The sequence below is a fragment of the Dama dama genome, chromosome 14 (genome assembly GCF_033118175.1).
Source record: "Dama dama isolate Ldn47 chromosome 14, ASM3311817v1, whole genome shotgun sequence".
Taxonomy (NCBI): Eukaryota; Metazoa; Chordata; class Mammalia; order Artiodactyla; family Cervidae; genus Dama; species Dama dama.
The window spans coordinates 51,005,025-51,023,619 of record NC_083694.1 but is presented as its reverse complement, the minus strand read 5'-3'; the positions used below and the strand labels follow the sequence as shown (position 1 = coordinate 51,023,619).

The following is an 18,595-nucleotide window of genomic DNA, read 5'->3' as shown; positions in this document are numbered from 1 at the left end:
CTGCCTGTCACAGCCTATGCTCCAAAGAAATGTCACACACACCCTAAGGCCACTGATGTAGGTTTTTCAGAAGCCAAGTCCCAGGGCTTTTTTTTTTTTTTTTTTGGTGTTTTTTTTTTTTTTTAACATTTTGTTGGTCCAAGGTAACCTGCTTTTTGGAATCCTGGCCTCCAGGATTCAAGTTCTGGAGATGACAAGTCTGGAATGGTGCTGGCACAGAATGAACAGGTGATATTCAGTGGAGGTGGGAATCACGGTTGGGGGAGGTGTCAGGGCAAGTGGGAACCACCTGGCTGTACTTTAGAGGGAAGACTCTGAGCAGAGGCCATCGCAAAGGTATGAATTGGCTGTCCTTCCTTTATGAATCAGAGGAGGATATGACAACCCACTCCAGTAGTCTTCCCTAAGAAATCCCATAGACTGGAGGCTGGTGGGCTACAGTCCACAGGGACATAAACAGTTGACACCACCAAGTGTCTAAACAACAACAGCAATCTCAGGATAACCATGAGGGTTTGAGTTCTGTCGACAAAGTTTCCCTGACCCACTCAAAAAAACAGAATGACAAACACCCTTTGTCCAGGTGTTAGCTTTTTCCTCAGTGCCACTTTAGCCAGACACGGGTTGTTTTCTGTATAACATCTCAAGGTGGCCGAAGCCTATTTCAGGAACAGAAATCCTGCTCCCAGGACTTGAATTCCAGTCCCCACCATCTGGGCTGCTGCCTCTGGGGATGAAGGAGAGGCTGCCTGGTCTCCCAGTCCAAGTGGGAGAATTGGATAGGACAAAGTCATCTTTGCAGGTCAGGCCTTCCAGTTTTCACATCCCCTATGCGATTCTCAGCTGTCAGCTCCAAAGCCTGACTCAGCCGTCTTCGCCCGGCGCACACATCTCAAGCCACGAGGCAGGCTCTTCTCTGGGAATCCTTCCTCGGCTCCTCCACTCTACGGATTCTAAACTCCAAGATCGGAGGTCTCACCAGGTGCACCCAGGGGCCAGGCTCGGAGCATGCGCTCCTCTGGTCACTGATGGTCAGTTCTCCTCCCTTTCAGCATTTCCCTCTCTTCTCAGAGGGGAGCCACCGGCTGGGGATCAGGAGAGTGAGGAAGGGTTGGGGGTGGCTCAGTCGTCCTCATCCTCGTCTTCGTCCTCAGTGTCCTTGTTGGGGGCACACCTCTGGAAGCACTGCACCACGGTGGCCAGAAAGAAGCTGGAGATGATGGCAGCGATGGACACGGCCACGCCGGAGAAGATGATGACAAACAGGTCTGTGAGCGAGAGGCTGAACTTGCACTCGCTGAAGCTGGCCTCTGACAGCTCGTGCAGGAATATCCTCCTGTTCTCCATGGGCAGGGAGCACTGGATTTCGTCCAGGCCTGTGAAAAAGGCAGGCAGAATGAGAGAGGTTTAGGCTGTGTCTCAGGATGGCCCAAAAGTCAGCAAGGTGAGTGCGGACCAAGTGCAAAGGGCGCATCACCCAAACACAAAAGGGGGACAAAGTGGACTTGAATGCAATTTAGACTGTTTCAAAAGGCCTCACAGTAATCACATGGTAGAATCCAGAATGTGCTGGTCTCCCCTGACCCGCTTCAAGACAGGGGTCCCCAACATCCAGGTCACGGACATGTACCTCCTATCAGATCAGCAGCAACATCAGATTAGAAGTGAAGTGCACAATGAATATAATGCACTTGAATCATCCCCAAACCATCCATCCATCCCTCTGCCCACCCCCCTCATCAGCCCGTGGAAAAATTAGTCTTCCATGAAATCAGGCCCTAGTGCCAAAAGGTTGGGAACCACTGCTTTAAGGCATGGCACTCTTGATTTTGAATCACTAAGAATGGTTGATGGAAGGGAATATCACCTTTTTAGGGTTTAGAAGCTCAGTAGACCCTAATCCAGACCTGATAATACCCAGCCTTGCGGGTAGGCAGAGGGTGGGGCAGAGGCAGTGGGATGTATAGGGCCAATACCAACCTATGATGGCACACTTCAGTTTGTAGGGTAGCTTTCCAAGAGGAATGCCAGCCTCCTTTTCACTGCTAACCAGGCAAAACTGAACAAAGAATCAGTGTAGCATCATAGAGACTCCAATCACTACTCTAGAAGAGTAGTGGGGAAAATAAGCCTACATCCAAAGGTGACCTTCAGTATATAGTTAGGAAGCTGGCATGAAGCTCCTGTGTGCTTCAGAAGCACCTGAAGACTATACTGAAATTCAGATTCTCAGGCTCCACCTCTTGGAGAATCCAATTCAGCAGGTTTGGAGTGGGACCCTAGGCTCTGCATTTTTAATAACCATGAGATTCCGATGCTGCTGGTCCCCAAGGCACACTTGAGAAACATTATCTTCTAGTTGATGAGGAAGAGTGTGAGGGCTTTTGAGAGAGAGTTCCTGGGACACCCACTGCACTACAACCAGAGAAGTCCTTGCAATTTCTGTTTCATATATTGGGGTTCCCTTTAAGATCTCACTTGAAAAGTGTCTTGCTAATTTAAAAAGAAGTTTCAAACCCACAGGCCCCCCAAAATATTACACCTGGATATGTGCTAAGAAAATGCTTCATCAGTTCAGTCTCTCAGTCGTGTCTGACTCTTTGAGACCCCATGAACCGCAGCACACCAGGCCTCCCTGTCCATCACCAACTCCCGGAGTTTACTCAAACTCATGTCCATTGAGTCGGTGATGCCATCCAGCCATCTCATCCTCTGTTGTCCCTTTCTCCTCCCACCTTCAATCTTTCCCAGCATCAGGGTATTTTCAAATGAATCAGTTCTTCACATCAGGTGGCCAAGTATTGGAGTTTCAGCTTCAACATCAGTCCTCCCAATGAATATTCAGGACTGATTTCCTTTAGGATGGACTGCATAGCAGCGACAATAAATGCAGTCTAGAGCTTACCATGGGCTTCCCTGGTGGCTTAGACAGTAGAGAATCTGCCTGCAATGCGGGAGACCCAGGTTCTATCCCTGGGTTGGGAAGGTTCCCTGGAGAAGGAAATGGCAAGCCATTCCAGTATTCTTGCCAAGAGAATTCCATGGACAGAGGAGCCTGGTGAGTTACAGTCCATGGGGTCACAAACAGCTGGACATGCCTGAGTGACTAACACACACACACGCGCGCGCACACACACACACACAAAGCTTACCATAGGCCAGGCACTGTTCTAAGCACCTCACACATAACAAATCATTAAATACTCACAACTCCATGAGAAAGGTCCTGCTATCATCCCCATTTTAAAGATGAGGAAACAGGTTCAGAAAGGTAAAGTAACTTGTCCAAAGCAGCACAGCTAGTAAGCGGCCTAGCTTTAACTCTAACTCAAATAATCTGCCTCCAGTAGACCTGGCCTATAGCCACTGTGCCTACAAAAGGAACAGAAAAGGGATGTGGGGCTGGAAAGGATAGGCAAGAAGACAGGGGCCAGGGGGCACAGGAAGCCGATGCTGTCTTCCAATGACGGCCACCAAGAGGAAAGGTGGTGACAGAAGTTGTCGGTCATCTGGGGGTGAGGGACACGTCCCTAGCGTAATGGGTTTATGACATTTTAGATATCTCTGGAGGACTGCTCCCTCATCAGTAAACTGTTCCTCCTGGGGTACCCCATCTGCCATCAAGCAAAGTGGAAGGAGAGCTAGAGAACTACAGGTTGGTGAATTTTACCCTTTCCACTTACTTGTAGGAGCCTAAAGCTGAGACTTGTCTGGGACAAAGGACCATCTTTAGGAGGGGTTGTCAGTTAAGGTCTAAAGGATGAGAAGGAACCAGCCATGGAAGAAGAGTTCAGACAGAGAAGAAGAAAGCTGGTAAAGAACTCAGGATATGGGAAAAAGTTCACCTGGGGCTGCAGAGTGAGCCAAGAGGAATTTAGCAAGAGCTGGGGTAGGAGAGATGGACATGGGCTGAGCCCCTGAGAACCCGGGTCTCCAAATAAATACTACGAACAGAGGCCCACCTCCACCAGCAATCCTGTTATGGACTGGACTAAACCTCCCCACACCCCAAATTTATGTGTTGAAGCCCTAACATGACTATATTGGGATACCATGTCCTTTAAGGTCTTTATGAAGGTGATTAAGGCCAAATGGGGTCATAAGGGTGGGGCTCATCGGTAGGACTGGTGTCCTTAAAAGAAGAAGAGACAGCAGAGAGCTCTCTCTCTTTCTGCGCGTGCAAAATCCATGTGAAGATACAGTGAGAAGGTGGCCACCTGCAAGTCAGGAAGAAAGACCTCAGCAGAAACCAACTCTACCCACACCTTAGTCTGGACTCCTAGTCTCTGGAACTGTGATAAATTTCTATTGTTCAAGCCACCCAATCTGTGGTATTTTGTTATGGCAACCCTAGTAGACTAATAACAATCCTCACCACACACAAATAAAAGATATAGACTTGTCTTAGTATTAAACAATAAAAATTGTTCATTACCAAGCATAATCTACACATCCTGATGGATATACAAGCTATATATTAATACTAAATCAAGTTATTGCCATAAATTCACAAACTTCAAATATAAGAAAATGCATAATAGTAAAATGCATGATATTAAATTAATAAAAAGGACAGCTGTGTCTCTGATCTGGAAGAGGAGAGAAAAATAAAGTAGTAGTAACTAACATTCATACTGTACTTACTACACCCAAACACTATTTTAAGTACTATATGCAAATTAACTCTTAATTCTCACAACAATTATTACTATACCCATTTTACGGATGAGAAAACCGAAGCACAGAGAATCCATATAGCTTGCCTTCAGCAACACAGTTTCACAGAGATGTGAAGACACTGTTTTCACATTAAGCTCACCTGCCTGCAACTTCTGTTTACCTTTGACTTCCTCTCCGTTCTCAGGAAACCTTCCATTGTTCTCTTTTTCAGTGCTTCCTGGTTTCAGAAAGCTGCCTTCAATCCATCTCCATGGGGTACTTCCTCACACCTCACTAATTTGTGTATTTTTCCTTCTCCCTCAGAACTGGAAGATGGAGGCAGGCTGTCTGAGCTTCCACCTTCCTTTTGTCATCACCCACCTTTTATGTAGTCTATAGCCAACCCACTGATGTTCTCCTTCCCATGGGAACCATTGCCTCACGACCAGATTCACGTTCCCTCCTCTCCCTGAATCTGTGCCTACCTTAGATATCCAAGGAATTACCTGAACCAGAGTTCTGCAGGTTTCTCCAATTTACACTTGACAATGTTTCTGCCTATTTCTTTTCTTAAGCCAAGCAATTGCTTACCTCTAAGCCTTTAAAATGCAGTTAAACAGAACCAGAGAGTTTTAAAAGAGAGTTTTAGTGAGGTTCCCTTGCAGACACTGTTTTCTTCAACAGAAAATCAAGCAAATCAATTGATCTGCCTCTTCTTAGCATCCACCCCACCCTTCCCCAAAGATATTACAAAGGAAACAAGATGGACATCAATGGACTGCATGAAGCCCAGGCAGTTTCTAAAACCGAGGTAATATTTGCAATTTTCAAAGTCATAATAGGTCATTATGACCCAGAGAAAAGGTCCAGAAGTCCTTTTTTCAATGAGCTGTATTAACTGGCAAACAACCACCCCCCTCAAAACAACACAAGTCCACAAAGCCTGCCATTTAAATCTACCTTTGCCGGTCACGACTCCTCAAGTCGATTCTGATTTCTATAAGTTCTTTGTGCCTTGAGATTAGGCTTGGCATTTTTACAAAGAGACACTTTTAGAAAATGTCATCTCCGATTTCTCTGTGGCTAGAGAAAACAGGCTTGCTTGAAAAACACCACACACAAGCCCACCAGGAGTGGGAGACTCTGGACGCACGCTTGATGGAGCCATCACGATAAGACATACTGACTTAATGGGTTTTTGTATTTCACAAAGGGCAGAGAAATGAGAGTCAGCAGGGCCCAGAGGAGGGGGGCAGGGCACTGCTGTCGGGCCGTCTAAGGACACATTCAAGGCTGGCTGCAGAACTCAGGAATTGGAGTCATATTTCTCTGGGGTCACCTCTTCTCTCCTGCAGGGTACTCAACCAGGGTTTCTCAACCTCAGTACTACTGACATTCGGGCCTGGATAACTCTTTGGTGTAGGGGGCTGTTTTACACACTGCAAGATGTTTATCTTTTGTCCTACATTGTCCCTGCCCTCTGCCCGCTAGATGCCAGCATCCTTACCCAGTGTGACAATCAATAATGTCTCCAGACAGTGCTACATGTCCCCAAGAGGAGGGCAGGGAAGGAAACAGAATTTCCTGGTTGAGAACTGCTGCTTTCAACTGAAATGCTCAGCTAAATAGATAACTTTCTAAGGCAGGGCTACTGTTAGCTACTAGGCACACATTTAGTTGTTAAATGGCTTTTTAATTCATGCATTAAACAAAACTGGTAAGGCTTTACGCTAGATTCAGAAAAAAATAAGAAAGGAGAAAAAGGCAGGAAGGAAGAAAAAGGAAGGAGTGCCATATTGCAAATGGCTGGTCCCAACTGAGTCAAAACTGGGTGGAAAGCAGAACTAAGAAAGCCCAGGGGTGACCCAGAGGCACCCTGGGTAGATTTCTGAAAACAAAGACATACACATCTCCCAATCCAGTGAGCCCTCATTCATTTCCCAGACTGTGAAGAATGTATGTGCAAGGGGTAGGTAGTATTTATTGAGCACCTACTATGTTCTGATGCAGTGCATACCCCTTATTACCCCTTATAACTTATAAGCATGACTTATAAGTTATAAGCATGACACTTATAACTGACCTCCCTTGGGGAGGTGAGTGGCATTATCATCAATTCATAGGCGAGGAAGCGGGCCTCAGAAATCTTGGCAATTCATGTACTATTAAATAAGGAAAGCCCGAATTCAACTTATCCTCTCAGCTCTGTTTTAGTCTAAAGCCTGTGTTTTTCCTACAACCCTATGTTGCGTGTAATGCTGAAGAAAGGGACACATTCGGCCTCAGGAAGCTCATAATCTGGCGTGCCTGTGTGTTCAGTCGTTCAGTTGTATCCTACTCTTTGTGACCCCATGGACTGTAGCCCGCCAGGCTCCTCTGTTCATGAGATTCCCCAGGCAAGAATACTGGAGTAGGTTGCCATTTCCTCCTCCAGGGGATCTTCCCAACCCAGGGATCAAACCCACGCCTCCTTCGTCTCCTGCATTGACAGGTGGATTCTTTACCACTAGGCCACCTGGGAAGCTATGGTCTGACGGAGGAGCCTAAACTTAAAAACAGCAAGCAGTGGAGAAGATGATGCATGATTGAGAATCAAGTATGGACTTTACAAATTCAGAAAATAAAGAGCTGAATGTCTGGAAGATATGGTAAGTATTCATCCATATTCATGGAATGAACGAGTTCTCTTTGAGTTGGGGGGATCATTGGAGAGGAATGAGAAATGTACTGCAGGTAAGAGGCCTGAGTAGAATCTGGCATGTGGGTGGGAAACTACATGAGATATGTCCTCCTGGGCTACTATGGGCATTCTTAGTCACTCAGTCGTGTCCGACTCTAAAACCCCATGGACTGTATCCCTCCAGGCTCCTCTGTCCATGGGGATTCTCCAGGCAAGAATACTGAAGTGGGTTGCCATGCCCTCCTCCAGATCTTCCCAACCCAGGGATGGAACCCAGGTCTCTCACATTGCAGGCAGATTCTTTACCGTCTGAGCCAGGAGGAAGCCCCGTACTGGAGTGGGCAGCTGTGCCCTCCTTCAGGGGATCTTCCTGACCCAGGGATCGAACCTGTGTCTCTTAGGTTTCCTTCATTGGCAGGCAGGTTCTTTACCACTAGCACCACCTGGGACATCTGGGCTAGAATAGCACCCCCTAAATACAACATTTTCCCAAATGACTGTTCCTGGTTGGTGTCCAGTGGCTGCATGTGGAGTCATAGGAGCATCACTGCAAGGAATTGAGAATCTGGATTAAGAGATTAAAGGAAGGCAGCCCTGAGCCAGGATCAGGCTGCAATAGCTTTTTAAGCTTTTTTTTTTTTTTTTTTAATCAACTCAACAATTGTTGTTGTTGTTTAGTCGCTAAATCATGTTGGACTCTTTTATGACCCCATGGACTGTAACCCTCCAGGTTCCTCTGTCCATGGGATTTCCCAGGCAAGTGTATTGGGATGGGTTGCCATTCTCTTCTCTAGGGGATCATTCCAACCCGGGAATCAAACCTGTGTCTCCTGCATTGGCAGGTGGATCCTTTACCACTGAGCCATGTGGAAAACTCCAATTCAACAACAGGGGTCTTTTATTTTAAGCAGCTTAAGAAAACATTCAAATCAGGAGATAAGGCAATGCTGTCACACAGAGAAAATTGTCAGGCTTCCCTAATGAGACAGGACACCTGGTGTGAGCCTGCTCACTCATTCATGTCACCTGATGGCCCCTGGGCAGGCATGTGAGCTTGTAACCCCCTGGGCAGTGGGTTTCTGCATGTCCTGCATCCCAGAGGCAGCCAGAAAGTATAAGGCATGGGCAGAAGTTGAGGGTAAAACCATCAGCCCATGACTAAGATTGCTTGGAAGCCTAGAGTCCAGAGCTATGGTCCTCAGGCTTCTGAATTTTACATAGTAGTAAAAAATTTTAAAGTAAGAAATAGATGAGACTGACAGAGGACTGCAGCTGATAATTCTCCTCAGTTAGGACACCGAGCACACACACACAATCATCATTTTATAAAAGATAAAATTTGTACATCTGTACACTGTTAAAGTAGAGACATCATTTTGCTGACAAAGGTCCATATAGTCAAAGCTATGGTTTTTCCAGTAGTCAGGTATGGATGTGAGAGCTGGACCATAAATAAGGCTGAGTGCTGAAGAATTGATGCTTTTGAATTGCAGTACTGGAGAGAAGACTCTTGAGGGTCCCTTGGACTGCAAGGAGATCAAACCAGTCAACCCTAAATGAAATCAACCCTGAATATTCATCAGAATGACTGATTCTAAAGCTGAAGTTCCAATACTTTGGTCAAGTGATGCAGAGAGCCAACTCATTGGAAAAGACCCTGATGCTGGGAAAGACTGAAGGCAGGAGGAGAAGGGGGTGACAGGTTGAGATAGTTGGATGGTATCACCAACTCGATGGACATGAGTTTGAGCAAACTCTGGGAGACAGTGAAGGACATGGAAGTCTGGCGTGCTGCAATCCATGGGGTTGCCAAGACAGGGAAGTCTGGCGTGCTGCAATCCATGGGGTTGCCAAGACAGGGAAGTCTGGCGTGCTGCAGTCCATGGGGTTGCCAAGAATTGAGCATGACTTAGCAACTAAAAAACAACATGAATAAAGACAGGACTGGAGAGCATGGCTTACCTGTGTGGCCATAGGAGTTCCTAAACCATCTCCCCAAGGGGACTGACTGTCCCACCTAATGGCCAATGGTGCTGGACAAGCACAGGCCCCTCCTTTGCAGGACAGAAGTCCTTTTCCCTAAACTCATCATCAGATACTTCGCAGCTGCCTGAAAAGCGGAGTTTCTCCCATGCTTTTCCCTCTTGGAAGGTGGAAACATTCACTGCTCTTTGGAAACAGGTGGAACAGAACAGAGCACCCACAGAGAGTGAGGCCAATCAGCTCACCCCTGCAGCCTAACAGGACAGTCTGCCAAGCGCTGCATTGTCTGTGGGGGTACGTGTGTGCTCGCTCACTCAGTCGTGTTCAACTCTCTGTGGCCCCATGAACGGCAGCCCTCCAGGCTCCTCTGTCCATGGGATTCTCCAGGCAGGAATACTGGAATAGGTCGTCATTTCCTTCTCCAGGGGACCTTCCCAACCCAGGGATCGAACCTGCGTCTCCTTCCTCTCCTGCATTGGCAGGCGGATTCTTTACCACTGAGCCACCTGGGAAGCCCCTATTGCATTATCTATGCTCCTGTAATCTATAAAACAACCTCCATGGCTAGTACTGCAGTGACTCTGGTTTGCAGACAAATAAACAGAATACTATTTATGTTACCTGCTTCCGATTCCCCAGAAGAGAAAGGATAGACCCTGGATTTGGAGTCATTACCCTCCCCTATTGCCTTACAAATGCTTGAACAGGTTTTTTGTAGGGATACTGAGACTCAGTAGGTCACAGGCTTTAGCCAAAGCTGCACAGGAAACTTATACATTCAGTCTAGAATCCTCACTACCTCCAATGGAGGCCCAAGCCTGGAGTCCTCAGTGGGGAGAGGTCATTTCTTAAGGGTTTGGGTGTTGTCCTAACTTCCTAGGGCTGCCATAAAAATCATCACAAACTGGGTGGCTTAAAACAAATTCATCTTCTCATGGCTGAGGCCAGAAGTCCAAAATTAAAGTGCTAGTAGGGCCAGGCTCCCACTGAGGGTTCTAGGGGAAAATTCTTTCTGGCCTTTTCCAGCTCTGGTGACTCGTGGCATTCCATGGCTTGTGGCAGCATCACTCCAGTCGCCACCTCTGTCTTCACAAGACTTTCTGCTCTGTATCTCTTTCTGCTTTTCTGCTCTGTATTTGACTGACCAAACCAGTCAATCCCAAAAGAAATTAGCCCTGAATATTCATTGGAAGGACTGATGGTGAATCTGAAGCTCCAATACTTTGGCCACCTGATTTGAAGAACTGACTTATTGGATAAGACACTGATGCTGGGAAAGATTGAGGGCAGGAGAAGTAGGCAACAGAGGATGTGATGGTTGGATGGCATCACTGACTCAATGGACATGAGTGTGAGCATAATTTATGAAGGACAGAGAAGCCTGGCTTGCTGCAGTCCATGGGGTTGCAAAGAGTCGGACACAACTTAGGGACTGAATAACAACAGTCTCTTTCACATCACTCTCTTTCTCTTATGAGGATGCTTGTCATTGGATTTAGGGCCCATCCTAAATCCAGGATGATCTCATCTTGAGATCCTTAACTTAACTATATCTGTAAAGATTTTTTCCAAATAAGGTCACCTTCACAGGCTCCAGGTATTTGGGCTTAGACATATCCCTCTAGGAGATACAATTCACCCAGTCGAGATGTCTAGCATGTAACAGTCATCCTTCAGCTTTTTACACTCCATCTCTACTCATATGGAGTCTGCTTTCAGAATTCATTTTGGGCAATCACCTCTCACCCCCTGGGTATGTCTTGTCCAACTTTCTTTCTTTATTCATTTATTTTTTGGCCGTACTGCACAGCATGTGGGATCTTAGTACCCTAAACAGGGATTGAACATGCAACCCCTGCAGAGGTCATGTGGAGTCTTATCAACCAGATTACCGGGACAGTCCTTTGATGTGACTTTCTTAAAATGCAGGACCCCTCGCCCAAGTCTCTCTGTCCCAGCACACTGATTCTTGTGTGGACTGACCAAAAGCATGGCCGGAGCCCACTCAATCCAGCAGCCCCACCCTGCAGAATTCATCAACTGGTTTCTGCTTTCCAGGCTCCCAGGGCGGCCCCATTCTCTCCTGAGTCTGCTTCCCAAGCCTTCTCTTCAGCTCTGTGAATTACCTGACATCCTTGCACTTGCCTTGCGTACATTAGCCAGGATTGGCTTCTGTTGTTTACACTTCAGAGGCCAAATTAACCAACAGATTATAGGAAAACTGAGTTCAAGAATGAGCCGGACACCTGTTATACTGTCACAAATCATCTCACTCTGCCCAGCTGTCCCACCAAACCACGTGCTGTGGCTCCAGGCTCTTGGGGGAGCAGGGATAACTCTGTGCAGCTCATCTCCTGGCCTAGGGAGACAACTCAAGGAACAGGCACAATTGATGGGAATCTGAGTTTCTACCTTCTGTCTCCTTCCTCCAACCCAGACCCACCTTCCACTGAAACAAGGTGGGTGCCGGCTCATCCGGGCCCAGGCAGAATGCAGCCCACTGCTCCTTCACTTCAGAACCACCTCCACCTGCTCTGCTGGGCACGCTCCGAAGAGATGGGCCAGTCCTCATGCAGGGCGGTTTGGCTTCCTGCCTGCTGCCACCCCTCCAGGCCCTCTCCTCTGACTGATGACTTCTCCCCAGCAGCTGACACCTGAGCCGGAGAGGGTGAAGAGCTGCCACACTCCTGAAATAGATGGTGACACAGTGGAAGGCAGATTGAGATTAATCTCTCGTCCCTTTGCCAACAAACAGGCCTGCAGCCAGCCAGAGGCTCGCATGGGGCCCTTCCCCTGATCTGGCCTCTCTCGGGACCTGCCTAATGCCAGGCTCTGCTAAGTGCCTTTTGTCATTAAAAATATATTTTTGTCTTCCTAATTCCACTTATTATGCAAAGCCTGTGTATCCACCAAAACAACAGAACTAAAAAGAAAGTGGATAAAAGAACCCTTAAATACATGTTTAATACATTGGCTTACACCTGTCAAGAATTTTTTTCTTCTCTGTGTTCAGTTCAGTTCAATCATTCAGTCATGTCCGGCTCTTTGCAACCCCATGGAATGCAGCACGCCAGGCTTCCCTGTCCATCACCAACTCCTGGAGCTTGCTCAAACTCATGTCGATCGAGTTGGTGATGCCATCTAACCATCTCATCCTCTGTCATCCCCTTCTCCTCCTGCCTTCAATCTTTCCCAGCATCAGGGTCTTTTCCAATTAGTTGGCTCTTTGCATTAGGTGCCCAAAGTACTGGAGCTTCAGCTTCAGCATCACTCCTTCCAATGAATATTCAGGATTGATTTCCTATAGGATGGACTGGTTGAATCTCCTTGCAGTTCAAGGGACTCTCAAGAGTCTTCTCCAACACCACAGTTCAAAAGCATCAATTCTTTAGCACTCAGCTTTCTTTATGGTCCAACTCTCACAACCAAACAAGATTACTGTAAAAACCATAGCTTTAGCTAGACGGACATTTGTCGACAAAGTCATGTCTCTGCTTTTTAATATGCTGTCTAGGTTTGTCACAGCTTTTCTTCCATGGAGCTAGCATCTTTTAATTCCATGACTGCAGTCACCATATGCAGTGATTTCAGAGCCCAAGAAAATAAAATCTGTCACTATTTCAATTGTTTCCCCATCTATTTGCCATGAAATAATGGGACCGGATGCCATGATCTTCATTTTTTGAATATTTTAAGCCAGCTTTTTGACTCTCCTCTTTCACCTTCATCAAGAAGCTCTTTAGTTCCTCTTTGCTTTCTGCAATAAGGGTAGTGTCATCTGCATATCTGAGGTTATTGATATTTCTCCCGGCAATCTTGTTCCAGTTTGTGCTTCATCCAGCCCAGCATTTCTCATGATGTACTCTCCTTTGTGCTTGGACGCTTTTTTTTGGTGAGATCCAACATTCTCCTGTCAATGGCTGTTCAGCAGCAAGTTGCAATTTTGGAGTTCTTGCAAGAGAAGATGAGCGCACATTCTTCTCTGTGTGCATGCACATAAATCCCCAGAGTAGATCCACATTCCACCACTCTGGTTGATAAACATTCTGGGAACATCCTTCACTCCACCAACATAATCATCAAACATCACTTGAAATGGTTACATCCTTGGAATAAAAGCTATGACCAATCTAGACAGCATATTAAAAAGCAGAGACATCACCTTGCCAACAAAGGTCCATATAGTCAAAGCTATGGCTTTTTCGGTAGTCAGGTGTGGATGTGAGAGTTGGACCAGAAAGAGGGCTGAATGCTAAAGAATTGATCCTTTTGAACTGTGGTGCTGGAGAAGACTCCTGAGAGTCCCTTGGACAGCAAGGAGATCAAACCAATAAATCCTAAAGGAAATCAGTCCTGAATATTCATTGGAAGGACTGATGCTGAAGCTGAAGCTTCGCTACTTTGGCCACCTGACGCGAAGAATCAACTGACTGGAAAAGACCCTGATGTTGGGAAAGATTGAAGGCAGCAGGAGAAGGTGAGGACAGAGGATGAGATGGTTAGATAGCACCACTGATTCAATGGACTGAGAAAACTCTGGAAGATAGTGCAGGAGAGGGACGCCTGGCATGCTGCAGTCCATAGGGTCACAAAGAGGCAGATGAGACTTAGCAACTGAACAACATGACTTACTTGCCCAATCCCAGAATGCTTCCAGGTTATTTTTCCCTTCCCGAAGCAAAGCTACTATGAGCACCATGTTATTGCTGTTGTTTAGTCGCTCAATCATGTCTGACTTTGTGACCCCATGAACTGTAGCCTGCCAAGGCTCTGTCCATGGGATTTCCCAGGCAAGAACACTTGGAGTGGGTTGCCATTTCCTTTTCCAATGAGCAACATCTATCAGTTCAGTTCAGTTGCTCAGTCATGTCTGATTCTTTGCGACCCCATGGACTGCAGCACGCCAAGCTTCCCTGTCCATCACCAACTCCCAGAGCTTACTCAAACTCATGTCCACCAAGTCAGTGATGCCATCCAACCATCTCATCCTCTGTTGTCCCCTTCTCCTCCCACCTTCAATCTTTCCCAGCACCATGTGTATACATCCTTAATTCTTTCCACAAGACACATCCCCTCCCAAGTTGAAGATTGTGTGAGAGTCCCTGAATTAATGACAACAATGGATTTTGTCACCTTTTCATCTTTGCCAACCTGACAGATCATAAAAGTGAACACTGGTAATTGAATTTGCATTTCTCTGATGACCAATAGAGCTAAATAAACAATGTATGGTGTGCTCACCGGCCACTGGGAGTTGTTTTTCTGTAAAGTGCCTGCCCAAGACCTATATGCTAAGACATTCACAGGTTCTACCCAGGATGAGAAGGACCTGTGATGAGGAGCAGTGGGGAGAAAGTCAAGCTGAACTCCTCCACCCAACCCACTCTGGAGCAACAACTCCCAAGGAAGGCGGTTCCCTGCCCCATACCCAAGAGGAAGGACATTCTCCAGGACCACCAGGTGTTGGTCCCACTGCTCTTGGCCAGGGGTCATCACTGCTGTCACTCTCCTCTCCTGTTCATTGGAGTAAGAGGACTTAGCCCGGGCCAATCAAACACCCTCCCTACCAGCCTCCTGGCACCCCAACCCAAGAGGCCAGGAAGCAGAAGCAGCTGTGGTTCTTTCACACACATGGCCAGACTTTTGGCCTCCTGATTTCACAGCATCACAGAAGGTTAAACCCAAAGGCACCTTTGACATCTAGTACCCCTCCCCATCCTCACCCCTTTCTTTTACAGCTGAGAGACCCAGAGAAGTTAGGCAACTTGCCTGAGGTCACACAGAGTCTGGATGGAACCCAGGTCTTCTGACTCCTCATTTAGTGCTCTTTTGGGGCATCGGGTTCTTAGTTCACTACAAACACCTGGAGTTGCATGTACATGGCCCCTCCTGCAGCTACTTTGTGCTACAAAGGAAGACTACAGGAGAGGGCATCGCAGATGGCAGGCAGGGCCTACTCCTGCTTCTGGGGAGCGGGCACTGGGGAACACCAGCTCTTTTTAATAGTGCTGACCTTTGCTCCCCATCACCACTTCCACTGAATATCACCACATGCGGGAAGTTCCCAGTTGTCTTCACCATCTCAGCCAGGAGACACTCCATCTGATTAAGTAATCAGCTGATCTCTCCCCAAGGAAGATGCATCAGCAGCAGCAGGTCAAGGGCTTCTGCTTGGTCCTGGCTCCGCAGAGCACATCCTATAGGAAGGGTGGATCCTGCACCAGGGCTGTGACTTGTGACTACTGCCCTCCACTCCAGCCTGACTCCCACCCCGAACCGCCAGACACCGACCTCAGTCACACACATAAACATGGAAAACTGACTGCCTCCCAATGTGGTTTTCCTGGCCTGTCTTCCCCCTGGTAAGAAATGACAGAGATGATCACTGATGGCTTGCAATTTTATTCTCTGGGAAGCATGCAAGCATTTCCGCTACCACCACCACTGCCGTCATCTTGACCCATCACCACCATTGCTACACCCACCATCTCCATCCTGATGGCCATCTCTCCCATGTCCACCATCTCCACCCTCACATCCACCTCTCCTGTGTCCACCTATCCCGTGTCCACCTCCCCATGACCACCTCTCCCATGTCCACCTGCCCTATGACCACCATCTCCACCTTGATGCCCACCTCCACTGTTTCTACTGCCACCACTGCTGCTGCCACCTCCACTATCAATAACAGACATTTGCTACAAGTTGGACCCTGGGCTGAGTTCTGAGGTCACCAACCTGTGTCTACTTATGATAACTAATGAACTAGTTAGATCTTTCTGGCAAGACCAGCATGAAGAAATCTAAAACTGGCCCCAAGAGGCTGGTACCTCCCACCACCCATGGTGATGATGCTCCATGCTTCTCAGAGACACTAGTTGCAGCTCCCTTCCTGGACCTGCCCCTCTGAGCACCCAGTGTCCCTGGTTAACATCTGCTGTGGGCTCACTGGCCAGTTGGAAGAAGCGACGTGTTGAGTGTTCTGAGAGTGATGAGAAGTGTGTGCATTAAGTGGGTACCTCAGATTACTTCTATGGGGAAGTAATATTTATTGAAACTCTTACCATTTACCAGAAATTATGATAAGTACTGCATCACTACCATGTCCTTTAATCCTCTTCTCAGCAGCCCTTTAGAAAAGTGATTCTCATCTGGGGATGATTTTGCCCCTCAGCAGGCATCTGACAATGGCTGGAGATTTTTTTGGTCCTCGAAACTGGGTGGGGTGCTATTGACATCTAGTGGGTAGACGGTAGGGCTCCTGCTAAACACTCAGTGCCCATGACGACCTCCGTGATGCCAGCATTGCGTGCATGTGTGCTAAGTCACTTCAGTCATGTCTAACTCTTTGCAGCCCCAAGGACTGCAACTGGCCAGGCTCCTCTGTCCATGAGATTCTCCAGGCAAAAATAATAGAGTCTGTTGCCATGCCTTCCTCCAGGGGATCTTCTGGACCCAGGGATTGAACCTTGTCTGTTACGTCTTCTGCATTGACAGGTGGGTTCTTTCCCATAATGCCAACAGGAGGGGCTTTCCTGATGGCTAAAGAATCCTGATGGTAAAGAATCCACCTGCAATGTAGGAGACACAGAAGACACAGGCTCAATCCCTGGATCAGAAAGACCCCCTGGAGGAGGAAATGGCAACACACTTCAGTATTTTTGCCTGGGAAATCCCATGGACAGAGGAGCCTGGCCGGCTACAGTCCAAGGGGTCGCAAAGAGTCAGACACGACTGAGCACGCATGGATGCTGTGCCAGGAGGAATGAGGCTGCAAGGCCTGCTTTGGGGCACTTTTTTCCTGTCCCATTTTTTAATTTAAATTTTGTGGTAAAACATACATAATATGAAATGTACCATCTTAACATGTGTAAGTGTACAGTTCAGTGGCATATAGTACATTCACAATGTTGCACAATCCTCCCCACCATTCACCTCCAGAGTGCTCTCATCTTGCAAAACCAAATCCCTCTTCCTATCAAGCACAAGCCCTCCATCCCTCCCTCCTCTCAGCCCGTGGCAACCACTGTTCTGTGTCTATGAAACTGACTATTCTAAGGTGCCTCAAGTAAGTGGATGATACAGTATTTGTCCTTTTATGACTGGCCCCTTCCACCGAGCATCTCGTCCTCAAGGTTCATCCATGTTGTAGCATGTGGCAAATTTTCCTTCTGTTTTTTTAAAGATTTTTTTTTAATGTGGACCATTTTTTATTGAGTTTGTTACAATATTGCTTATGTTGTGTTTGTTCTGGCTTTTAGGCCAGTAAGGCATATAGGATCTTAGCTCCCTGGCTAGGGATCGAACCTGCACCCCCTGCATTGGACGGTAAAGTCTTAACCACTGGACCACCAGGGAAGTCCCATGAATTTCCATCTTTGTGGTCCACTGTATGGATGGACCACTTCCTGTTTATCCATTTATCCATCAATGGACACCTGTGTCACTCCCACCTTTCAGTCATTTGAGTAATGCTGCTACAAACATGGGTACAAATATGGGGTAGGTTCTAGATGCAGCGACTGGGGCTCCAAGAAGCTGTATGACTTGCCTGAAGTCATACAACTCATCTGTGAGGGTCTGGACTTAAGGGCAGGCCTGGCCATCACCAAAGCCCATCTTCTTTCCATGATACCGCGGCAGACTCAGTCTTGACTGGCCTCGCTCACATACGCATCACTGGTTGGATTTCACTTGCCTGTACCTCTCTGGAGTGACCTGGTGGCCATCCCCATCTATGCAGCGTGAGACACCCTCTCCAGGACATCTCCACATGAGTGCTGGCACTTCCCTCTCAGGCCATAACATTCTTTCTATGCCCAAATGGCTCAATTTACCAACAATTTACCAACACAATTTACCAACAATTTACCAACACAGCAACTCTGATTTTCTAGTAAGTTGTGAACCAGACTGTTTTTGTTGTTGTTGTTAGATTTATGTTTCCTCTGACAGCAGAGGAAGGCTTCCCAGGTGGCTCAGATGGTAAAGCGTCTGCCTGCAATGCGGGAGACCTGGGTTCGATCCCTGTATCAGGAAAATCCCCTGGAGAAGGAAATGGCAACCCACTCCATTACTCTTGCCTGGAAAATTCCATGGATGGAGGAGCCTGGTGGCTACAGTCCATGGGGTTGCAATACAGTCCATGGGGTCACAAAGAGTCGGACACGACTGAGCGACTTCGCTTTCACTTTCACTTTCCTCTGAAAAAGGGGCCACAGGGGACCCCGGGATCCAGCACCTGCAGTGATAGTCATGTCTGTGGCTCAGGGT

General features: G+C 47.3%; 1 protein-coding gene across 1 annotated transcript in view; it reads right to left on the bottom strand.

Moving 5' to 3' along the window:
- Positions 1-873: 873 nt before the first annotated feature.
- The window catches only part of LRRC38 (leucine rich repeat containing 38), a 37,231-nt gene continuing 19,509 nt past the window's right edge, over positions 874-18,595 (bottom strand). The window contains exon 2 of the mRNA XM_061159790.1: positions 874-1,376. Coding sequence (XP_061015773.1) covers positions 1,123-1,376 — 254 coding nt within the window. The 3' untranslated portion in view covers positions 874-1,122. The remainder of the gene's footprint in view (positions 1,377-18,595) is intronic.